Source organism: Phragmites australis, chromosome 2 (assembly GCF_958298935.1).
Source record: "Phragmites australis chromosome 2, lpPhrAust1.1, whole genome shotgun sequence".
Lineage (NCBI taxonomy): Eukaryota > Viridiplantae > Streptophyta > Magnoliopsida > Poales > Poaceae > Phragmites > Phragmites australis.
In genome coordinates, this window is record NC_084922.1 from 34,892,809 (window position 1) to 34,919,659 (window position 26,851).

General features: G+C 38.8%; 1 protein-coding gene across 1 annotated transcript; it reads right to left on the minus strand.

Annotated features, from left to right (window-relative positions):
* Positions 1–12,155, minus strand: LOC133908514 (zinc finger protein BRUTUS-like). Its single transcript, XM_062350579.1, has 14 exons — positions 11,673–12,155; positions 10,494–10,703; positions 7,887–8,081; positions 7,447–7,802; positions 6,019–6,244; positions 5,765–5,933; positions 4,423–5,658; positions 3,664–3,835; positions 3,373–3,594; positions 2,836–2,973; positions 1,648–1,882; positions 1,496–1,555; positions 467–538; positions 1–385 (listed from the first exon to the last, which is right to left on the minus strand). Exons 1-14 carry the CDS (start codon positions 11,949–11,951, stop codon positions 251–253), a joined length of 3,705 nt encoding a protein of 1,234 aa, XP_062206563.1. The 5' UTR covers positions 11,952–12,155; the 3' UTR covers positions 1–250.
* Positions 12,156–26,851: the final 14,696 nt, after the last annotated feature.

Sequence of the window (26,851 nt, forward strand, 5' to 3'; positions counted from 1 at the left end):
TCATGTCGTCATCTGTGCATACTTTATACTCTGTGCGAGGAACGGGGAGGAAGTACGGCGTTGCAGGCAGGACATACCTGGCCTGGCATAACTATTGCACTAGATCTAGTAGATTGCAAGCTACAGTTGACAAAAAATAAACTGCCTACGGAATGAAAAATATGGTAGCTATGCTAAACAAGTTTTTCTTTTCTCGTTAGACTATATTTACAAAAAAAGCAAATACAAATAAGAAAGATTATCCCCTTCATTAGTTCGGCGTAGAACAATCTGCTGTGTCAGTCTTGATAACTCTGGTATTGTACGAACCACAGGCGCTGCATTTATGGTACAGCCAATGAAACCGAGATCTCCCTTTCCTCTCACAGTCATTACAAAGTATATCCTGGACGAGTCACACAATAAAATAAATAAATAGTCTAGTGGTTGAAAGCAATGAAAATCAAGAATAGAAGAACTGGACTACCTGACACCGATCACGGTATTCCTCAGGGAGCTCTTCAGCAGCCAGCAGCGCATCAAGCATGCCAAAATACACCTGTTACATAGAAAAAAAAAATGCAAGTATGGATGTTAATTCAGTACGATAATGAACAAGTTCAAATATTCAGGCAATCAGCTCAGATAACAATCGTTATCGTCTGGATATTTTAAGATACAATAGACTGTTTGACAAGTTCTTAATATAAGTCATGCAACAAACGACAGATCCATTTATTCCTTCTGCAGCGTGTATCATAGCAGATTCCTAGGTTCAGGAGAAGATTAAGAAACACATCTGCATTTCGGTTTTGAAAAGATGCTAGCCGGATGCTTCTATGGTTATTAAATATGTACAGCTGTACTGAACAAAAATAAAAAAGCGTAAAGGAATGTAACTGACTGGAAAATTTGCCTCACAAGCAAAAGGAAACTGGTGAATTCAGTTTGATTTCTTATAAAATGTGAAAAAAAATATAAAGATCTCTCTCCCTGTAAGTTATAACGCTGGATCTTTTGATGTGTAACAAAATGTTCAGAAACCAGTGCGAATAACTCATCACTTAGTGGAAGTCTGTGACTTAAGAGCAAAAGGTTCAATTGTGTATTCTAAAAAAGTGAAAACAGACCTCTTCCTTGGCAACCTTGTAACGACTAACGAGTTCAATATTGAGAGCACAAATAATCCCACCCTCAGGAGTCAGGAATAGGAAGATTTGTAGAAAATAATCATATAACATAAATGAAGAAAGAGAAAAATCGATTGCATTAGCAACAAATAAAAGGTACATGCTAGTATGCTACTTGCTACTAATATCAGAATACTGAAAATTGTGCTAATTATGTTTTTCCACGAAACACTACTTTACAGCTTAGCAGAATGCCCCTTAAATAACGTACAAAATTATTGTTTTGACCAAAGTATGAAAATAAGTCAAGCATGGAACTCAGAGAAGGATACACTTCACTAATGGCATATGCAAAATGGCCACATCATATAAGTGATGTAACTTACTGCCATATCTCCCAAGGATTTGCAGCAGATAGGACAAGTGTAGTGGCTACAAGTGTATGCCTGGGATTGACAATGAACTTGTTAAAAATCACTGCTGACAGCCAGAGAACACATCACAAAATTTCATCATGATGCAACTAGATGTAGCATACCTGAAAGCAAGCTGAATGCATAAAGTGGCCGCAAGGAAGAGCTCTAACTGCTGCACTTGATGTAAACAGGAAGTCACAGCAGATTGGACAATTTGTCTCTAGCCCTTTCTCCCGACATTTGTGCTCTGTTAATTTCATTCCAAGGCAGCAATTGCACTTCATGCAATGGAAGAAGTCGACACCAAGACCTTTCCCCAGACGGCACAAATTACAAAACGGACAGTGGTAAACGGTCCTGGAAAAAAACATCCCAGTGTTAGAAGAGCCATATTGCTTACTAATACGAGAGGCTGAAAATCAGATGTTGATTTCTAAACATGTGGTACCAAACAACTAATATATTGCAAACATTTCTACTTAGAAAACCAACATGTTCCAACTTGCTTCATGGCACCGGACAATGAACAGCTCAACCCCAGATTGGAGAAAATAGACCATGAAAATAGCATCCAAATATTTTAAAAGCTAATAAAGTAGTGTTGCTTTATCCAAAGAGAATTTTCACTGAATATGGCCCTACCACCCCACCGTTAAAACGTTACGAAAGATGATCGAGAAAAAATACATAAATGAAGAGAAACATATCAAAATTGGAAGGTAGTGCTTATGCCATACGCCCATATCTGTCAGATATATAGATATTATACGAAATTGAATGCGGGTTAGAATGTTATTGAATACATAGATCATGAATATATACTATATCATTATCACTTATATAGATATTATAATTGACTTCTGTATTTGTCAGATACCGTTATTACACTATGGACTTGCTATTCACTTGTTATTAAGTTAAAATACTGCATTATCACACAGCGTATAACACAGATAAAATAAATTTCCAGAGATCCAACTATCAATATCAAACAGCAATGATGAACTTGATAGATTCCACTTCTGATTTTTGAATTTGGATGTACAATTTTGTCGTTTTGTCAAATTTGGATACCATTTTGGACGAAAATTTATGCACTAAGAGTCTAAGACACATCTTGTTATATTAGCAAATTATTTGAATAAATCCATATATATTACATATGCTAAAATAAATAAGAAAACCAATACTGATGCGATGTTTTGGTTAATAAGAAGTAAAACATAGGTTCCGTTGTTCAATGCTCAAACAGGCCTAAGACAATACTAACAGAGAAAAATTAATCTTTCAGTTAAGTTGAGGAATATTACCTTTCATCATCAAAAAATTTGCAGATGTTACAGTAATACTTTGCCATGGATAGCCCATTGCAAGATGGGGTTTGGCAAATTGGACCAACAGGTTGAACCTTCAGGCATACCATGCACATCATCTCCTGTGTTGCTTTCCTAGAGATATCAAGTAGAGTTGGCTCATTACACTTTCTGGAATGTGCTGCAAAGGTCTAGTAGAAACTAATGCACACTGACACCAGGATAGTAACAATTCTTTTTTGAACAGTAATAAAAAGGTGACTAGAAAGGTAAAGACACAAAACAATGAAGCTCAGACAGAATTGCTACTTATTGGCACATCTCAACACTACAATCACGCATATAAAATATGAAGGGCAATAGGCCAGGAAAATATTAGCTCTCTATTTCCTACATGTCTTTCAATTTTTTACCATACCATGCTGATTTGCAGTTTGAATCGAGGTTTAAAGAAAAGAAACTCAAAGCACACTACCCCTCAGCAGTAACAAGTAAGAACATAAAAATAAGTGTCTTGCAGGCTATGGAATTTACCTTTCCATAGTATGGTCACTAACTTTATCATGGCAGAATCTGCATGTGAATAGCTTGTTGCAGCATGCAGCAACAAGCTTGCAGTTCCGTTTGTAGTGCTCACAACCATAAACTTGCTTCTCCTGGTCTCGATATGAAGGAACACATCCAGGTATACCGGCATCATCACTACACTCTTCTGAACTTGGTTCTGGCAACTTTTGCTGAGCAGCTATCCAGCGGCTGAAATGCTCATGGTTGTGAATATCATATTTGTAACAAACGATTCATTTAAGTAGTCAGATGTCAAACCTTGTCATGAGATTTTGGATTAGATAGGCCTTCCGTCTTGGGTCAAGTGTAGGATCTCGTGAAACCTTTCGCACCTCAGCCTCAAGTTCACTCTGGTTCATTCGAAAGATGTCCTTCCAACCAGGCTTGAACATCTGGTCATTCTGTTCAAGCTTATCTTGCAAATGACTATCTACGAAGGGCAAAGGAGAGCTCAGTCAAAAGAAAGTTGTTTTCCAACGGAAAAGAAAAAGAACCAAGCATAAAACTACTAATAAGCATATGATAAACATATGTTAATGAATCAGTTGCTCTGGCACTTTTCATCCCATTCCCCCTAGCCAACCCCAACTAAATAAGCACAAGTCCTTGCTCTATGAAACACCCTATGAATAGTCTTTGAAAAAACATATCATTTAATTCATCCTAGGTAATCATAGTCGTCAAAGCTTTGCACCATTGCAGAGGAATATCAACAATTGCCTGATCTTCTTGTTTCGTGAACATAAAGTAAATGGTTTGATCCAACAATTTGTGGCTCATCTATCCCAACAATACACATATAACTCATAAGGCCAAGGTAACAGCCCTAAACAACTGATGAAAATTTCTCCACTACAGAAAATGTCTGTAGCGTCAATATTTATAGCGTATGCTCATGAAATTTATATGCTTGCTTATCGTAGTTTTACTAAGAAACATTATATTATCAAGAGGAAGTGAAAATTGAAAAATTGTTAGTAGTGGAGGGCGAGACCAAAAGAAAACAACTGCAAAGACCTTCTGGAGAGGAGGACGCCTCTGCTGAAGAATCAGATGATGCTGGAGCTCCCTTCCACCACTCATTTAGCCATTCACCAAACATTGTATTTTTAGTTGCCTGCTTCCACGTATCCAGCATTTTGTTCTGTTCCTCTTGAGTGAGCGCTGATGTAACCCAGGGTAACATAGATTGGAGAACCTCAGCACCTGTTGAACCAATTATACGACCAACAAGCTTATCCTGCTCTTCCACAGAAAAATGTTTGTCAAACAATGGCCACAACTCAAGTTCTTCTCTATGGACATGATTAGTCAAGGCAACCCGGATAGACTTGCACATGCCTTGAAGCTTTGTGGCAAGCTCATTATACTTTCTAGCCCAATTAATCTCATTAGATGACTGAAAACAGTCTTGCTCTGCTTCTTTTACTTCAGTCTGGGCATGACCTTGGCTATCATGTAGATGTGAAAGCTCAAAGAGAACATTAGATATATCTTCAAATAATTGTTCTTCCTGCTTGTGATCAAGAGTATATGAATGGCTCACATTGTGCAATGTCTCTCTTGACTCCAACGCAGGAAATACAATTTCATCCTCAGCATTGCTGTGTGCCCTGTAAAGACCCCATAACAAACGAAATCTTCCAATGAATTGGCGAAGGCAAGACTCATCACCATCAATGAGCTTTCCAGATTCAACATCTAGGTACTCTAGATCCTTGCGAATTGCCTTATGAAATTTGAATATGGTATCAATTGGCCTTGAAATGCCATCTGAACAAGACAATGATGCATCTGTCTCCCACGAAAATAGGCTTGAATACAATGAAGGAGCAGTAGAATTGTATGATAGAGAGCGAAATGACTTTGAAGAAGCCAGTGAACTGAGACCAAGATTGCTACTTTCTACTCTCAACCCAGGTATACAACAAGGTTTTTTGCTACATGGACGTGCTTCGGTGTCAGCGGTTTGAGAGCAGTGTCTTCCATTGGTACCAGAAAAAGATTCTGCATCATTTCCTCGCTTGCCTGGCCTGGAACCATTTTCGGTTTGTGGATGCAGAGGACCATCTGTACTGTTCCGTGAAGCACATGGACAGAATGATTGACATTTTTCCAACTCATCTACATCATCCAACAGGCATCTCACCACCCCTGATGTTAAGCATAAATATTCTCCAGAGTTGGACTTGTCCCGAGCTTTGCACGCCCAACCAGAGAAAAGAGTGACTAGCGCAGTTTCAGATGGTGATGCTGTTTCATGTGCAATTTTTAGCAAATATTGAATTTGAAGAAATAATTCAAAGCTGACAAAATGTATAGAGGAGACATTATAGCATAATTGAAGTAAAAGGATAACCTGCCAAGCGCATATTTTGAAGTAAAGATGATGCCTCCTCATCGCTCAGCTTCGACACCAACCATGGTAAAACACGTTCCAACAATTTCAATGGCATGACACATAGACTCTTGTATGAAAGTTCCCTTTGCTTCTCAGGAGAGAAAAGGATCCTAGCTTGAGGAAGCACCTAGGTAAGTTCAGCTAAATATGAGACTTTAACCAATAAGGTGATTATTTCAATAGTCCAGGCTACATCATTACCAAGTACTAACCTTGGTTTCTTCATTGCAGAAGTGTTTTTCAATTGTCTCCAATATTTGATCAGCATGTGAACACAATTTTGAGTAAAAGTCCACTGCATTTGATTTGGCTCCTGCTATTTGGATTTGCTGAATTAAGCATCTAAAATTGTTAAATCGCCGCTCTTCTTCGGCATGCTCCTGTACGAAGGACAGCTCACTATCGACTGCGGGAAATACAACCTGATCCTCGGCAATACTGCAGGTCAAAATGAATGGAGATGACAAAACTAAACAGAAGAACCAACACTTTACTACAGGGACAGTTGGTTCTTTCAAGTGAAAACAGTCCAAAATGAAAGCAAAAATATGTTATACCGCCGAACAAGCGATACTAGCAAGCAAATAGCACCTGATAGCAATAATTTCCAGCAAAATTATGCATAACAAAAGAAACTCTTCTCAAATACACTGCCCCCAAATTGAGGAGAATCAGCATGTCTCGTGATACTACTTGTCCAAACATTTGTAGTCATGCATTACATAAGATGGAAAAATAAAAATCCTATCTATAAAAGTACAATGGCTTTGTTAATGAAGAAAAATATGTGTTCCCTACTCATGCAAAACCAAACACTATACCCAAAGACTCTTTTAGTTTTTGAAGAATAATGCAATCATAAGCTACAATGGAGTCTGTTCCCAGAATGTTGAGGAGACGACCTATCACCTTTTCTTCGTTTGCACGTTTGCCACAAGATGTTAGTTATCTCTGCACATCGTATGGGATCATTACAACCTTTCTTCTCCATGATCCAAGAAGCAAAGCATCAATCCCAGCTCCCCTTCTTCATGGAGATCTTCATGATTGCAGCATGGGAGATTTGGAAGCAAAGAAATATGAAAATCCTTCAAAGGGATGTGCCTTCAGTTCGATCTTGGAGAACTTGTTTCAAGGATAGTGTTTTACTTCATTTGCATAGAATGAACGATGTCCTAAATCTAGCTGTTTGTACTTGGCTTAATTCAATGACCTAGTTTTTTTTGTCCTTTGTCCTTGTGTTGGATCTTCTTGATCCAATCGATGTACAGGTTTTCCTTTTGTTCTTTCCTTTATATTAATGAAAAGTAACACAGTAGGGGATTCCCCTACTGTACAGTTTCAAAAAAAATGTTGTGCTGTTCTCCAAATTTTCCCTTGCTGAGCTGTTCTCCAAATTGTTGTGAGATCTAGTTAGGAATATCCTCACAAATTCTAGTATTGTTATGACTCTAAAAGAGGAACAGCTAATTAACTAATATCTACTAAGTAGCAAAATGAAACTGATCTAGAAAACCACAACAATGCAAAAACACGGGCATAAGCCACCCAGTTGTTGATGTAAGATATAACAAACAACATATGTTGCAAAAGGTACATGTTCGTAACATGTGGATGAGTGAAGTTCCAAATCTAAATACCTGTGGAAGATGCATACATCTGCAATGAACTGAAGCCTCACATTGAAGGATGATATGTCAGAAAAATCCCCAGACTGCTGCATCCTTCTTGTCTCCTCCGCTATATCATGTAACTCTTTACGGATAGCGTTATGCCAATACAAAATATCATCAATGGGATGCCTGTCAACTTGACCGTTATTAGATTCTGCAGTGTTTCCACTCCCAACTTTAGCCTCATCATGTGAACAAATAAGCTTCTCCCCTTGGTCAACAAAGGGGGCATCCTCACAACTATGACTTATTTCTGAATTACAATCGGCAAAGCTCTGCACCACTTTTTTTGTTGCTTTCCCTTCGATCCATGTGAATACAACCTTCACAAATATTAACACTAAAATTTAACAGGACACGAAGAAAGGTTTCGATATAAAAAGTAAGAGAGGTGCACTCATGAAGACCTGTTGGAGAAGTTTCTCTTCAGGTACTACTTTACAGAGGCAGTTACGAATATCTTGGTGTTCATCGGAAGAAACAGAAGCTGAAAGCCATGGAAGGAACTCTGCCATCATATTTACGGGAATGTTGCATAAGAATTGCCACACTAAATCAGCTTGTTCTTCACATGAAAATTTCTTTGTAAGCAATGGGAAGACCTGAAACAAATTCAGATGATCATTGATCAGATAAGACAAACAAAAATGAATTATGGCGCTAAATACCATGAATAACTAATTAACTACATATTTAGGAACGCTCTTTGGCGTGTTTGGTAACAACTGGGAGGGGGAAATGGGAGTCTGATGATGGAGTTTGTGGTACTATTGGCCATGATAATGGTTTTTAAATCCCAATACCTTGTCAAGCAAAAGGGGTGGGAAATTGTAGAAAACTGATTTGTAGTTCACAATACATGCTAACATAAGTCATGATGAAAGTTTGTGACATATTCATCTTCCTCCAAATGTCAACGACATGCCAATTGCCAACTACCAACCGTTCCCATAAGTTTAAAATGGTAAGAGTTGGACCCTCAATTTCCCATTTCCCATCCCACCTGACTTCTCATGTCCACTAACCACACACGAGACTAAAAAAATCCCACTTCTTAATTCTCATTCCCTCCGATCAATTGCCTCCAACCAAACTGGCCGTAAAATGCAGACACCATAGTGAAGATATGATTGATCCAAGCACGTAACTGAAAGAAAAAAATTCTGCCACAGTTCTTCAAAAACCGAAGACCAGATCTAGTATATGCAAGTTAATATATTGCCTTGGGTTCTCCACTTATTTGTCTAGATAGCCCAAAATAACTTTAGTCAAAGAGTAAAAGCTTTGCACCATAATGAGGTCTCTTTCTATTGATTTCTTATAGCATGTATCATATAAACCAGATAGCAAAAATTCACCTCTATTTTCTAATATAGGATATCAAGTGTGCCATTACTTAAATTTGACCTTCCTGGAATAGCAAACTGCACCGCAGCTGACATCCCAATTTCTTTAATGAGGATACAGAACTTAGTTAAGCACTTCCGATCAGAATTCAGAACATGTGGTTCACAACGCCAACATTAAAGTCAAAACTTAGTGGCATTTACCAGAAGGTACAGGCAGCAGACTAGATAAATTGTCACCAGGACCACTAACAAGAACTATCTCCACACCTTTACAAGTAAAACACGTTTGCATATGCAAAATAACTTAGATGCACTGCTACGCATGCTAACTTTAACAAGGAACTCGAAATGAAAGCTTGCTGTCAGTTATCACCTAATCTGTGATTCTACATTGCTATACCCTTTGCAATGGCCAAAACAAACAATAAAAACAAAAGAAATCGGTAAAAGCATTGTCAATTGAAGACCACACATGTATATGAATACCAGTGTTCTTAAGGCGTTAAGGCGAGACATGGAGACCCACCCCCTTCTTATCGCCTAGGCGCTTAAGGCAAGGTGGTAAAGCGGGTGAGGTGGTAAGGCGGACGAGGCAGACGCCATACTCACACATATATTAGAGAAAAGAAAGGGAAAATAGGAGCATCAATGGGCCACAACCATAGCAAGCAGTTAGCCCACTAGCCTACTAAAGCCCAATCGAAGCCAACAACCCATAAAGCACCCCTCCCCTACCCCCTCACGTGACGTCTCCTGTCGCCCTCCACTTCACGTCACCTCCTAAGTCCCCAACGCCACAAGCCCCGCCGCCCCCAAGCGTCTCCGCCAGCCATGATCGTCCCCTTCCCCTACTCCTATCCAGATGGAGCACCACCGCCACCACCTTCCAGATCGCTGCCACCACCTCCCAGATCACCACCGCCACAGTTGAGAGGGGGAAGAGCTGCGCCGGCCACCACCCCGGAGCTAGCGAGGATGGGGAAGGCGGAGGGAGAGCCGCGCTGGCCACACCCCAGAGCCAACGAGGATGGGGAAGGCGAAGGGAGAGCTGTGCCGCCTGCTGGTTCCCTGGTTCCCCTCCTGCTCTTCCTTTCTTCTCCATGCTCCCTCCTTCCCTTTGTCCTCCCCTCTTTTGGCTAGGCGACACCGACGCCCAGAACCACAGCTCGCCTAGACGCCTAGGCGACACCTTGAAAAGCATGATGAATACCATCGCTTCTCTCTCCACCATCAGTTTAAACATCGATAATCTTAATGTAGAAGTATAGTTCAAAATCTTACCAAATACTTTGGATGGAGAAAAGTTTGCCAGCTTGATTTGCGATAACATATTTTTGTAAAAATTCAGAAAAGGAGTGAACATTCAAATTTTGTTTAGAAAGGCAAGATAGTTATACAGCCTAGTAACAAGATCTTTTTTTTGCCAAGGAAACTTCAACCAAATAACAAGAAGATAATTCCTTAATGAGATGCCTGATAAGACCATGACATATATTTAGATCTGTTTTTCAATGATAACAAGGAAATACTTTAATAGAATCCACTGATTCTAGAAACTAGATTCATACCACCAAAATGTTTTCTTTATCCAGCACCGCATAACGTGATAAATGCAATAAGCGAGATTTACAAGGGGTATATGGTACATTGGTACTGACTACTAACCTGTTCTTCTTCCTTGGACATATGTTGAGTGATACACGTTTGTATAGCACCTGTACAGGATGCAAGCTCCCTACGAAGACCATCATCATTTTGTATGTCCATTTGCAAAAGAGCAAATAACTGGCTAAATAGACCGCTTTCCCCTTTATGCTCTAAGGAATAGGTCCCGGCAACATTCTTGACTCGGATATCAAGTGCTGGAAAGATAACCTGCAATCATCAAAAGAAAACACAAACATATAGGTATGCTTTCAGTGATAAAACGATTTATATGACGAATTTGTAATTGATTGGCATCAATGCCGAAAATGAAAGGGTAAAAAATAAAGCATTAGAAAAATAAATAGCAATAACGTTCAAGCCTTGAATGAGCAATGTACCAAAAGTTTTCCCGATGACGAAAACGGTCAAGCCGTTACAGAACAACGTTTTTTGCGTTTCATCGCAGATTATCTACTTTTGGCAGCATTTAACGAAAAGCTGGTGATCAAAGGGCCTTTATTTGTCAGCTAGACGTCTTGCCACATAAACAAGCTAGTAAAAGTTTATTTACATTCTCTGGGTTGGTAAGATCTAAACATTTTCTCAAAGCCCTAAGGTTGCAACCTCCATTAGTCCCTGACTCTGGCAGGTGAAAACCAAGAGAAGCTATATGATTAGTGCGATCTTAATTGTGCTCCAACTGAAGCAACAGAACGACAGTGTTACCCTAGAAGCTAGACAGACAAGGCCACATATGATGGTATGAGTCATATTTCCATTGTAGTTTCATTAAACAGAGCCTCTTTTCTTCATGCTTTAAACAACTCAAGCTACACTTGTGTCACCATCGGAAAGACATGTAGTTCAAATGATTGTTTGTACTAGCATGGCTAATTAACCCGAACACGTCTCAAATTATCCAGTATAACATCCAACGCTAACTCATGGGAAATTTCAACAGCACCGTATGAACTCACACCCAATTTCAGATCCTAACAATGCTCGCTCGATTCAATCCCGATCCCACCAGGTTCCTCCGAACCGAAGGCAACAATTTCGCAATCCTAAACCCAATACCACCGAAATTCGCACGCGCCTCCAGGCCCAAATCCACCACAGTTTAACCCTCCACCCGAAGGAAAAAAAAAATAGCAAATGGTCAAAAAACAACGGAGCGGGGGCAGCAAGCATCCGTACCGCGTCCTCGGCGTCGCAGTGGTTCTTGTAGATGTTTACGAAGAAGCGGCAGCGCTCGGCGAGCACCTCCACGTCGCCGGCGCGCTCCGTGGCCAGGCGCACGGCGGCGCCGTGCAGCCCCTCGAGCTCCGCGCGGATCGCCTTGTGGAAGTAGAGGAATATCAGCACGGGCGTCTCCGCCGCCGAGGTCCCCGCCTCCGCCGGCGACGGGGACGGCGACCGCGGCATCACCGCGGCGAGCGTCCCCTCGCCGCCGGCCATGGATGTCGGCGTCGCCATCCCACCGCCGACTCCGTGGGCGAGGCTGGCGACTCCACCACGGCTCTCGCTCTACCGCAGGCGAGCGTGCGCCCGCGCGTAGGGTGTTCGCGACTTGTCGTCGCCTGTCGCCTCGCTTCTTCGGCCGGCTTCGGCTTTCTCAGCCTGTGGAAGAGGAGGAGGTATGGATTTTGGCGTCGCGTTGGCTTTTCCTGGGTCTCTTTCGCTCGCTGCGCTCAAATGTATTTAGTTCTATTTTTTTTCCTCCCCCGTCGTTCTCCCTTGTCCTCTATCTGGTTATTTTTCTGCCAAGGAAAAAGGCTGCGTAGGTGAAGTGGGGCTGCTCCCGTTCTTCTTCATGGGTTCGAACTTTGAACCGTTCCGTTAGGTTGTAGTTCTGTACTGAGGTTTATAAAGCTTTCCGAATAAATTATGAATTGAAAGCACCGAGGAGCGAAAGCCGGAAATAAAAATAAAACCTTCTGAAAAGGGCAATCGTCGATTTTATGCTATCGGTCCCAAGAAACGAACGCCAAATAACACGCCATGAGGTTCTCGACGTCTTGTGAGCGGTCAAAGCTATTATATGCGTGAATTTAGGTGACAGGTACTAGAAAAGTTGAATCCAAGATGGATGTAAAAAAGAATTATTTATGTGAAACGAGACTTTTTGACAAGCATGATGATCAGTTAGGTGGTATCAATATTGTATTGCAAAACTTGTAATTTATTGAGTAGATTTTGCAAAACTACATATAGTTTGATAAAATTATCCTAAAATTATATATTTAAATAATAATTTTATAAAACTACATATTTAGTGTTAATTTTATTAAAAACTACAAAAATGGACCATCCGAGAGCTCGAAACTATAAATATTTTGACAAAATTATCGTAAATCACAAAATTACATATTTAAACAATAGTTTCACAAAACTACAAATTTAGCGTCGTTTTTATCATAAAACTATAGATATTATCGTAGACCTGTTAACCTGACGAATGGGCTCTGCTTGCAGTCATAAACTCCTGAACAGACCGTTTCATAAGCTAACAGCTGCTATGAGATTGCCAGTATGGCTCAACCGTCATGGTAACAGGGTTACGAACATCTCCTTAGAATTTGTAGTTTTTTATAAAATCAACGTTAAATCTGTAGTTTTATAAAATTATTGTTTAAATATATAGTTTTGAGATAATTTTACGAAAGTATAGGTAGTTTTGCGATAATTGGTACTAATCTGTAGTTCTGTGAAACTACTATTTAAATATGTCGTTTTATGATAATTTTATTAAAATATATGTAGTTTTGTAAAATTTACTTAAACTTATTAGAGTGGGTTGATGAAATAGAATAATAATAACTCATGCTTATAGATGACTTCCAAATATCTGTGTCGTGCGATTGGTTTGGTGCAATGGCCCTGTTGGCACTGATTTATCTCGCATGTACATCACACCAATACCTTCACGTGTGATGCATTTACTTTTTACTTGTCTTAAAATGACCCAGAAGCTGGTCTGCCTTTTTAATGTGTGGATGAATAATTTGGTGAAGGAAATTGAGTTCATGCAGCAAATGTATATGGTAATCTCACGTGATATATGTGGACGATGATCCTAATCTTCATGATGTCTCGTATCAATCCACACAAAGAAAAGGGTAAGGTCTCTCTTTTGCATAAATTTTGGAGCAGTTTAAACAAGAATCCACGCAAAAAAAAAACTGTAAAAGATGGTAAGGTTTCTCTTTTTGCGTGCATTTCGGAACAGTTTACACAAGAAACCACACAAAAAAAAAAACTGTAAAAATGGTAAGGTTTCTCCTTTTTCCTGCATTTCGGAGCAGTTTAAACAAGAAACATAAGTTCATGTGCAACGATTTTTGTTGTCAAAGTTGAGTGAAAAGAGTAGATCATTGTTAAAGAAATAAAATTTATGAGAAATAAGGGCTTACTCGGAATTCATGAACTTAGTAGAAATTGTCATGATAAATAACTATTTTTAAAGATTCATCCAAAAAATCCTACTCTCTGAACAAGTTTCAAACAACGATGATTTTTGCAACACTTATCATCTAGATGGAACACATTTATATTTTTATCATATACACATTTTGCTGTTACCTTTTCCATTATATGGAAATATTTGGAATTAAATTTGTATTGTGTACGACCTTTAAATTTTTATTATATTTCGCTAGCTCACATATATTCTATTGAGTCCTATGGTTGGTAAGCGTACCAATATTGAAACACCATTTCCTCACTACATGAAAATGATAAACTGAACTTAGCTAAAAAATGGTTTCATAATTTTATAGTTTTGTTCAATTTCACAAATATATTATAATGGAAATTCATGATTGAAGTTGTATTTATCCGGAGAGAACCGAACCATACCCAAAAATAACACTTCTTTACTAGTTTTCAATTTGAACAAAAGTTAAAAAAATTCTAGAGCAAACCATCTCCTACAAACAGCTCATGAGTGCTTGTGACGGGTATTCTTTTATCAATCATGGAAATAGGGAAATAAAGAGGTATAGTGTGACCCCTTTGTTACTATCCACTTTTTTCAACATACACAAGACATGACAGAAGCCTATCTTTTTGTTCAACCAAACAAAATTTCTCCACCCGTAAAAGACAGCACACCTAAGCACATCTCCAGAACCCCAAGTCCCAACCAAACAAGACATTATGGGGACCGTTTGGTTGCATGTATATAGCTCAGCAACTAGCAACACGCTCGAATGGTATGCTATATACAATCTCTGTCAGCCTAGTTAATTCTATCTAGTGAACCTAGTCGCCAATGCAACATCCTCTCTGATTCAAAGGAAGCCTTATAGTCTACCTCACCGGCCATATTTTTGGCATGGAAATTGAGTAAGCAGTGAAGCATTTCCCTGCGTGCAGATCTTGCCAAGAACGAAAAGAGAGGCAGGATATATCAGATCAGGTAGCACACGGCGTTAATGGAATGCGGTTGCGGCTTCTACATCTCAAAAGGCGCTTTGAGCTAGCCACGGATAGTTTAGTATGTGTCTGGTAAAGCTTAACTTTAAGAATTTTTGAAGCAGATCATTTCTAACTTTAAAAAATTTTAAACTAAAACTACAAACAGATTGATAGTCTTGTTAAATATTTTATTCTTATTTTAGACTGTATATATATATATATATACTACTTTTTTATCCTATAAACTCTAAATCGTACCTAAATCTTAGAGCTAAAGTTTTGTCAAATACGATCTTACTTACCAGACACACCAAAATGTGAGAGATTGATGTGTCCTACACTATCGATTTCCCCACCCAGATCTATCTATCTATCTAGGCAAGGTTTGAAACTTTGTCGAAAATTGGTCGATATTCGTGAAAACTGGCCAATTCTGTCCGCACCGAATTCTAAATTCAACTGGTTTTCGAATTTGAATTCAAAAAATTCAAAAAATCACAAAAAAAATCTAAAAATACTAGAGACAATTTTATGACCTTATATGTTTTTTTTTCAAAAATAATGTCCTTTACATCATATTTGATGGAGAGAAAGTTTGAAAACAAGAAAAGAAAGGTATCTTTAAAAGCGTGCAGTTCATTTAGTAGGGTTCACATTAAGAAAAATATTAACATGCAAATACATATTTTTTGTGTATAGGATGTACCTTAAGAGGATCTATAAAATTAGTTTCACTTCATTTAGAGCTTTATTAATTTCTCCATAATTTTTACAAAGTTCACAAACATAAAGTGAACATGTGAAGAAACAACATTTTAATTAACTTTTTTATGTCTATCATTATTTTTCCTACATAAAGCATAATATAAGTAAGTTAATAAAAATGGTTTCACTAATTTTGGAGGTTTGATGGGTTATTTATGAATTAATTTATTTGCAATACATTTACACAATCCTGCAGGTTACCATAACTATTTCATGAGTTTATGTATTTTCAAAAGACATAGGATTATGTAAGAAGACTAAAAATTGGTTTCATGATATTTAGATTAGCAAATAATTAACTATGTATTTAACTAGGTTTAGCAAATACATTTTCTCACAGAAAATATTCAACATTTTATGATTATAAATACTTTTATCATGTATAACCAATAAAATTTGTTTCACTTGATTTGAAGCTTAGATGAATTAGTTATTGATTTTATAAAGTTGAGATATTTTTTGATTTTTTGTTGAACTTCACTTAAATTTGAGAAATACGCTCGGTAAATTGGGAAATTCGACTGGTTTTTGATTGACTCGTTTAAAATTGTTCAATGTGAAAAATACGATCGGTAAATTGGAGAATTCGCTCGATTTTCGGTGAAATTCAACCGGTTTTCGCTGACTCAATTCAGTCGGTTTTTATCTCTGATTTATAAATTTAACCAAGTGAATATGTGTGAATTCTCGCTGAATTTTTACCGGTTTTTTTGGTTCTCATGAATTTCGAAAACTTGGTGAGGAGCGGTTTTTGTTGACCAAACGAATTTTAGATCCTTGGTTGTTGGTAGTCGTGGACTAGTTTTATTGGCTCAAGGAACGTGAAAAGTTTTGCAGCAGCATCTTTTCGGGGGTCATGGACAATAATAGTGTAGCAGTTACTCGATTTCGAAGAAGAAATATGCAGTCATTTCTAAATGGATCGATGTGTTTTATTGGCTCACGCGGCTTTGCTTGACACCATGTGATGCAACAACATTTCAGGCACGTAAATATCTATCTTCACTTCTTCAGTAGCGAGCATAGGCATAGCCAGGAGCGAAGCTACTTGTAACTTTGGGTAGTCTATTGGCGATTTTTTTTAATAATCTGTCCATATCAACCATATAAAATTAAACATATTATTAAATATATAATGAAGCGGCATCGGATCATTTCGGCTTAAGCTGGCCCCTGACAGCGACGGACGAGCGTGAGGAACGGCGTCAGCGTGCACTCGTCCCAGACCGCGAGGCACTTTGCCACTTGTGCCGCGGCGTGGCGCGACAGAATGTGGTAGGATCCGAGTGCGCCGACGAGTCGATCTCGCTGCCGGATATGTCGTGGGCAGTGGGAGTGCTTAGCGTTTATTTGATAGAGTTTTTAAATAATTTTTTTTGGAATTATAGGAGTTATGTTTTCAGTTTTTATTATATAAGTGGAATTCGTAGGTGTAATTTATTTGAAGTGAACTAGAAGTTGAGGAGTTTAAAAAAATAATTTTTTCAAATTTACTTTCTGTATAGTATCACTTTCTCTATATAATTTATTTTAAAAAATCACTTTCAAATACAGAATCGCTGCCTTAAAAAAATTATTCTCCACGTAGAATTTAAATAAAAAAAACTACTAAATAGTCCGTTATTTCGCATCTGGTAGCCAAACGAAAGTCATCTCCGTGGATCGACTCATCATACGGTCACAGAAACACATCCTCTCCTAGATCAGCTGGTACTGTTCAAACCGCCGTTCAAGATTTCGAGCGCAAGACGACGTGCAAATACACAATTTCAGGTGTCGAAAATATCTCGACCGACAGTCAAGGACACGAACAGAGGACTCTTCCACATCAACTGTCACGTCACGACTCACCTCTGCCACGACATGCTCGGCGATGATGGGCATGCAGCAGGGCGGCATGCCTCTACGTACGCCGGTCGCTTGACTTCTGAAACCTAGCCAGAAAAAAAAATAAATTAAACACACATATGTGATGTGTATGGTATAACTTGAGTTAATAGCTACTCCATCCAATTATATATATCATCTTACAAATAATTAACTAAAATTTTAAAACTTTAACTAACAATAATTTTTAAAATATTAGTTTAAAAACCTTGAAATTATATTTGTATATTTATTTATATAAATATTTTTATAATATCATAAATTTTAATATTCAATGAATATTATAAATATATTTTAATAAAAATAATGATCGAAAAGACCCTATCTTATTAAAACAACGTATATTTACGACTGCGCGGAGGCCCAGCGTCCTTTTTGTCGCGTGCGGCCGTGTCTTGTAAGCAAATCGTCGGTTAGGACGGCCTGTTTCATGCTGACTCATGCGTGCTAGCTGACAAACAGAACGGGCATTACCACTCCATGGCCCCGGAACAAAAAAACATTTTGCTGTCCTCGAGCTCGAGGTGATCATAAAGGGTACTTTACATCTGTTTGTATTAGGTGCACCATTTGCCCGTGCACAAATGCATGGAGCCGACAGGTTTACCCTGGTTGCCAGTCAGGTCGTCGAGCATGCATCATGGATTCATGGTGCTCTTCGGACTTCTTAATCTGGAATTTATAGCCGAAATTTTTTTATATCGCCTTTGTTCTTTTCAAGACTTGTGCAAATAATACGACAATACCTTACTACAATGATATATTGTGTGTGTATATATATAGACACTTCTATGGTGGGTGCAGACGTTAATGTATAATTCCAACTATCCGGTTCAAATTCTAATGACTATCATTCTACACATACACAATAATTTTTATTGGTAAAACGAGTGTTCACTCTAAATAACTGTATTTGTGTGAGAAAATTTTACGCGCGTCGTTCTTATGATAAAAAAGAAAGAATTGCAAAACACAGACAATAACATAAAGCAAGATTGTACCTGGGAACACTATGCTTTGACCACTTCTTAAATCCACTTTTGTTCCTGAACTATGGTGTTGGGTCGATTTTGATCTTAATTGTAAAACCGTGTAACTCTGACCTAAAACTATTTATCTTGATGCACTGTATACCCTAAGCTCGCTCGAAGCGGTTTAAGGTCGACATGATGGTAGTTTTGTAATCCACGCTGGTGCATGTCTTGCCAACAAATGTCTGATTGCATATCTAAGGGTGGGGTTGCAGACGTATTTGTCGAGCTTATTGTTGTGGATGAACAAGAGGAAGAGTCTGAAAAGCAGGAAGGTAGTGACCGAGAGGAAGAGACTGCAAAGAAAGGAGAGTTGCAGTTATTGACACCAGAAGAAGACAATGTTGAGGTAACAAATGCACTAAAGAATTTGCCTTCTTCTAAGCAAGTAAAAAAGGAGATTGAAGTAGTTAAGAGGTATGATCAATGGGTGGCAACTGATGTGGAGTCAAGCATAGACAGTGATTACATGCCTGGTGATGTTGAAATCAGTGAAGAAGATGAGGAAACAACCCAGATAGAGCTGATATGAAAGAATTTAAGAAAAAATTGAAGGCAAACAATATGATTGTTGATGGGGATGGGGAAGCTGTGAATGTGCATGCACTGTAAGCAACCAATGAAGCAGTGGATGAAAGCCTTGAGGATGGAAATGAGACCCCTTACTTTGACATTAATGAAGATGATGACTCATATGATGAAGAAGGTCCTGATAGAGAGCTTGTGAGAAAAGAAAGGAAGTTCCCTAGGTTTGATAGTGAGGCTGAAGTACCTCACTACACAGTTGGAATGGTTTTTAGTAGCAAAGCAGAGTTCAGGTCAGTTGTGGTCAACCATGGGCTTGTTGAAAGGAAAATACTTAGATTTATGAAAAATAAGGGAACAAAATGTAGAGTTGTATGTACTTGACCCAAGTGCCAATGGGTAATGCATATTTCAAAGACTAGCAAATATGAAAGGTGGCATTTGGCCATATGCAAAGATAGCACACATGTCCTCCTAGAAGAGATAACTCCATGGTCACATTTAGGAGGATAGCAGACAAATATGATAAGTTTATTAAGGATAACCCTACATGAAATCTTGAGCTTACTAGGGAAACAATCTAAGAAGAAATGTTTGCATATCTGAGTATCTCCAAGATCAAGAGGGCCAAATCCCAATAGGGAGTATGGGATGGTGTTTGACTATCAGCTTGAGCTGCTTAGAAGCAACCCGGGTAGTATAGTTGTGGTGAAGCTTAATATAGATATGGTGGACCATATTTTCTTGAGGTTTTATATCTGCTTTGATGCATGTAAGAAGGTCTTTCTTGGTGATTGCAGAAAGATTATTGGTCTCGATGGATGTTTCTTTAAGGGCTTAACTAATGAGGAGTTGTTGTGTGCATTGGGTAGTGAACTTCAATTTTTAACTTTTTTTTTCTCATTTGCTTCCGTCATGTGCATGTCTAAATTTCTATTTCCTATAAATGCAGCCTCGAATGTCTGAACAAAGGATTGTCAGGACTGCTACAAAATCTACTACTGCAAGTCACTCAAATGGTCAAGTATCAATCCATTTGGAGGCTCAAGGTAGAGGAGGTTCAAGTGCAAGGGTCAATGTGACAGTGTTAGGAGTTGCGACTACAAGTGCTTCAGTCCATTCTACTGCACCTCCACCGAAGACAGCTTCTACAAGGCCTCCCTCATTATTGCTTCCGCAAGGCCCAAACCATATGCCACAGTGAAGGCATGATTCTATAATATAGTAGTTACTTTTGTTTAGCCAAACTTGTAGGTTATGAAATGTCAGTGATGTTATCAGCCTGAACATGTGGTTTGTTATGTCATTTGCCGAACATGTGGATTGTTTAGTCATTATAGTCAATATGTGGCTTGTTATGTTAGTTACATTATCTTCCATACTTGTGCCTTATGAGAATTATTGTGTCTCAACAAAATTAGTTGGCTGAACAATTTCATAACAGTGATACATGTATTTCATTCAAGACCTATACAGGCACACCACTATCATCCCTATACAAAAAGCTAATACGTCCAACAACATCGATCTCTCATTCTCAAATTTATGAACTCTAACAGCTAACTCAATACGAACTCTCTCCTTCTTCTCCAAAACACCTCTCGGAGCAAGGACCTCTGTCATGCAGCTGCTATGTACAACTCTCAGAGAATCATCCTCTGTCAACTCTTGAACCTGCCTTCTTGCAACATCAAGCGCACTTTGTAGAGCAGCATTTTCTTTGTGTAATCCCCTCATCACATTACACGAATCAATCACCACCTTCTTCATGAAGCCTTTGATCGGATCATCACACCAGAACAAGAAATCGCAACCTCCATGCTGCACACAAAAGCAAAGATGAGCAAATTAAAAGAACACCAAGCATTGCAACATCACAACTGCAAATCCAAGTTAAATTGATGACTTACCCTTGAGTTAGCACACTTTAGATACCTCCGCACCGGGTTCAAATCGCTCCATGAGATGAATCGGATTGCGTATGTGTTGCATTTGCACATCATGGCAAGCATGTACTGCAATGGCTGATTGCAGTGCGGAATCGGAGATGAGTACTCTTCATGCTCGCCGCCAGACTAGGAGCTCCTTGTCCTTGCATTGGATTAAAGATGCCCAAATGGGCCGTGCCTACTGGGTCAGCCTGAGGCACGACACTGTAGGCACGACCAAAGTCGAGACGGGTCGGGCCGGCACGGCACGAGGCCACAGGCCGTGCCTGGGCCGAGCGAGCGGCACGGCACGGCCTGGCCGAGTCGGGCCGACACGGGCACGGCCCAGCCCAGGCCGGCACGGGCCCGGCACAATCCGACCCGGCACGCATAGGCATGGTTATTTCTATTTTATATATATTTTTTTAATTTTGAAGCTATTTTTATCTTTTTTATTTTTTTATCTATTTTCTATATATTTTTTAATTCTGTAGCTATTTTTTTTATGTTTTTGGGCTGACTGTGCCAACGGGCCGCCCGTGGTACCGTGCCCGCCGGGCCAACCGTGCCCGCCGAGCTGAAATCGTGCTCGGATCGGCCCGGCACGGCACGGTGACCGATGAGCCGTGCCGTGGGCCGAGGGGGAGGCACGCGGGCCGGCACGGCACGTCCCGTTACAGTAGCTAGGCTGTTCGGGAAGTGCTATAGCCGAGCCGTGTCGAGCCAGGCCCGTGCCGGGCCGGGCCGAATGGCCCATTTGGCCATCTCTGCGTTGGATGCACTCGAGCTCGCCATCTCGGATCACAGATTGCAGAGCTAGAGTTCCGATTTGGTAAAAGGAAAGGGGAAAGTGACGAGCGAGAGAGAGGGCAACAAGGTTGTTTATAGGCCGCAACGAGCCGATGTGGCCGCAACAAGCTATTACAAAATCACTGCCATGTCAACCTTAAACTACTTCAAACGAGCTTAAAGTGTATAATACGTCAAAATTGGTAGTTTAGGGTCAGAATTGTTTGGTTTTATAATTAGGTTAAAATCGGACAAACACGATAATTGAGTGGCTAAAAGTGGGTTTTTCTCCTAAAACCTAAAGCAAAATTGTACCTGGACAAACACTATGCTTAAGACCAAGAGGATTCCCGCATGGATAAATCGGATTAGAATACAAGTAAATCCCCACGCCACATCATCGCATTCCATTCCCGTTTCGCGTGTACAATTCGGTTGCGGTGCATAGCGATACTGGCTCCGCCCCAGGGAAACAGGAGCTCTGCGGAGGCCAGGCGGGGGCAGGCACGTGGCGGGATGGGCCCGACACGAGCAGATAACGAGCTGGCACGTACCCCCGATGCGTCGGACCACACGTCCTTTGGACCCGGCCGGATTTCTGATAACGACGTTGCAATAAACAGCTCGGCGAGTTCCAACAAGGTTTACAATATAGTTTGCAACCTGAAAACCGGTCCTCAACGGTAATAAAAAATTCATAATTATCATGAAAACCATTCAAAGTTTGTTAGAAATTTGTTCAAAATTCACTTGATCACATTTGAAAATCAGAGAAAAAAATCAGTCAAATCGACATTCGGTAATCGGTCAAATTGCAGCGATAACAGAGCAATTCATCGATTTATCCATCTGTTTTTTCGCATTTTCTAGTTTAACCATATTTCTCGGTAACCTTCAGTTTCCCTATTTATCTTGCGGTCTTCTCGAATTTAAGTGAAGTTTAAAATACTAAAAAATGGCTCAGCATGGTAAAATCAGTAACTAATTCATTTGAGCTTCAAATCAAGTGAAACAAATTTATTATTTTCTTGTAACATGATCTACATAATAAAAGTATTTATACTCATAAAAAAGTTAAATATTTTCTGTGAAAAAATATATTTGCTAAACCTAGTTAAAAACATAGTTAAATCTTTGCTAATCCAAAATCATAAAACTAATTTTGTTAGTCTTCTTACACGATACTATATCTTTTAAAAATACATGAACTTATGAAATAGTTATTATAACATGTAGAATTATATAAATGTGTTGTAACTAGATTAATTCATAACTAACCCATCACACCTACAAAATTAGTGAAACTACTTTTATTAGTTTACTTATACTATATTTTATGTAGAAAAAATAATGGTAGACATCGTAAAGTTAATTACATATGTAGAAAAAATAATGGTAGACATCATAAAGTTAATTACATTGATGTTTCTTAATATATTCACTTTATACTTGTGAGTTTATAAAAATCATGAAGAAATTAATAAAACTTTAAATGAAGTGAAACCAATTTTAAAGAACCTCTGAAGATACAACCTACACAAGAAAAATATATGTTTGCCTATTAAACTTTTTCTTAACCTGAGTTAATAAATGAGCTGCACGTTTCAACTTTTTTCTTTTTTTAACTTACTCCCTATAAAATTTCACGGAGGTCTTAGAACTGTTCTAGTTTTTTAGGATTTTTTTTAAGTTTTTGAATTGTATTATAAAATCGGTATGGACCGATAAGATTGGTAACTGCAATAATCCCACCGTATTTTTGAACCCGTTCCAACATCCAACTACCCAATCGATGATAAACTTCTTTGCTTTGCCTGTTGCAGGTGTGGTTTTACTTTAAGGCAAATGGCTGTTCTAACCTTCCACTAGAGAATAGAAAAAAGTTCAAGCCTTTTGCATAATATGATGTATACTGCTTTTTATATTATTATATCATCTTAGTTTATATCTAAAAGTTTAAAAGAAATAAAAATGTAAAAGATGACATAAATGTAAATCATTGATTACATAGTTTAGTACTTAAACCGTCACCTATTCTTGACGAAGAATTTCATGACTAACACTTTCAATACTTGGCACATAATCATTCTCTCTCGCATGTATCAATCATGTCAATTTCCATTGTTATATTGTTTAAACAATGACTATGAAAACGTTATATTTTCAAATACTTCTCGTAGTGAATCTAATCATAACTTTTCCAATTCACCTGTCTACATATTACTTTGAATATATTTGTGGTCAAGTTGAGGCAGTTTGATCAGACACAGTATAAAACGAAGTATGTTTTTGATTGTAGGGAGCAGGTAAAATTTTGGAATTTACCACTTCATTGCTTAATATTTCAGGACGTGCCACCCCTTGTCTCTGTGATATGTGGTCTTTGGATTCAAATGTCAGTGACGTCAAGTGGCAAATCTAAGGCGCATATGGAGTGACAATGCCGAATTCTCCCATTATTCTAGATTTGAAATTACAATTTTGAGCAAACATATGCTCAAATAAATGATACCGTACCTTTGCGATGAGTAGAATACATGCTTTTGATAGTAGCTCATACACAAAAAAAAATATGTACAAATGACAAATTTGCCTCTCCCGAGTTTCTAGCCAACACAACGGCGATCTAGGTACATTGTTTTTCCTAGGAACATAAAATCACCACCTCGAAAAGAATATGTATGATATTCCTTGTGAGTTGTGATTCATAGCATAAGATTCCGTACATATTTGTAATCAGTTGACCTTAAAGATAATATGTTTGTTGTTGCACAAAAGGTTGACGTCATTCCCCCAATTAAAAACATTGCAAAATATATCTGGTTTGAGCGAGTGATTTTGCATCATTCAGATTGTCCGTGCATGAGCTTTTTTTAGGACCATGCTTAAGCTACTCTAGGACTATGAAACTTCTTATCTCATCATTTATATTTTTAAGCTAATTAACCACTCTCTTTTTTCTCTAAAGACCACTCTCTTTTTAAAATATGAATGTCTGTGACGACATGAGTACATCACATTTTTTAGATAATGGAATGTCGCTATGGCCTCTATATTACATGCATACAGCTAAAGATAACTAAGAATTGGCTTTGGTAGTTAGTGAACGTGGTTATATATCCTACCCACCAAGAACAAATTTTAGATTTGCTCATTGTGTGTTTTATTAAAACAAAATTTTCTTTCAGTGGTAGGCGTCTATCATAGCTCTGCATTTTCAGTCTTCAGCAGGTGCCAGTGTTACACAAATATAGGTGCGGTATCTGATTCGATAAATTCTAAAAAAAATAGAACTTGTGGATTATATATATATATATATATATATATAATTTTATAAAATAAAAATGGAAGTTGAAATTAGAGATAATATGTTGCGACTAATTTTGCATTGCAACTATTATTTTTTCACATTCATGACTGATCAACATAAATCCTCAAGCAAATACATCGCAGTTTAATAAGAAAAGAAAAGAAAACATAATAAATGATTAGATTAGCTGTTAGCATGCCATTTTATGACTCATCCAGCCTATCTACTTGCCTTGTTTTCCTACCTAACCCCTCCCAAGTCCTCTCCCCCGTCGCCACTGCCTCTCATCCCTTGCCACTACCTCCTCTCCCCTGCCATTGCCTCCTCCTCTCCTCCACCGCTGTTGCCTCCTCCTCTCCCAAGTACTATCGGCTTGCCCCTTTGACGCTCTTTATCCCCCTCCGCTTTCAACCCTCAACGTGGTCTGAAGTGTCTGATCCGTGTCACACTGTGGCGGGCATGATTTGACACGCGGATGTATGTCGGCATGTTGAATTTTTTCGACATGCGTGTCCCATTAACACTGGCAGACGTTATGTGAGTACGTGTATATGATGATATGAGTATGTGCATATGTCTTTATATTATACTTGGGTTTATAAAAAATATACATACAGCCAAAGGACTAGTTACTAGAAAATGATCCGCATCATCTGGTTAACTTAACCCTATCAATGTATAAAGTGATAAGCACGTAATTAGTATAAATGTCCGGATCATTTTCTATCTCTTTGCAAAATATCAGAAGGCACAAAGTTTGTTAAGTACCACATGCGGTCGTTTGTGTAGGACTCCTTGATAGGTCCATCTCAACTAATAATAACTGCTATAATTAGTCTAGAGATGCAAGTACATGCTTACCGCTGTCATTAACAAAGTGGTTGGCTCATGGACATTGATCCTTCAAAAGTGAGGAACATGTGATGAGTTATTGACAATTTTAGATTTGAAATGATTTTAGTTGGTATGAATTTGTTTGTGTGTGATCTTGTTTATGACTAACTAAAGTTTGAATTGGAGCAGACTATTTTAGAGTACAGGAAATTATGTCTCATCGAAATATCTGGTGTGTGGGTTTTTAATCACACCAGATAGTCCGGTGTTACAGAGAAGTGAACATCGGAACATTTTCAGTGCTAAAGCAGAAATAAAAGCAAACATCGGATGGTTCGGTGATGGACTTAGAGAGCGTTGGAGTATTTTCTGTAGAGAGAAGATTTTTGGCGCTAAGTTTGAATATGTAGGCCGGATAGTTCGGTGCTGAGTTTGTGAACACTGGAGAATGTGCCAGACCTTTTGTTATAGAGAGGTTGCAGAAAGGTGGTTCAGTGGATTGGCACACGCCGGATTATACGGTGATGGACATGAGATTACCAGAAGCTTTCACCGGACATTTTCTTGCAGAGAGCAAAATTTTCCTACAGCAGATAGTGCTACACTCGCCGGATGGTCCGGTGTTTAGGAGCAGAACACACCGGAACATTCGGTGTTCATGTTTTCTGCAAGATGTGCTCTGAGTTGAAGTTTTCAATTTTGTTCTAACCTGGAGATATTTTGAAGTATGGATAAATGTGTTTGCTTGTTTCAAGGTGTGTAGGTGACGGATGCAACTTAGCGGTCGACGACAGGTGATTGGGGCTAAGCGGATGCTTGGTGTCGGACGATCAAGTAGGGTTGGGCGGAGTCAATGGTGATCCTAGCTATACACATGAAGGTTAAGCA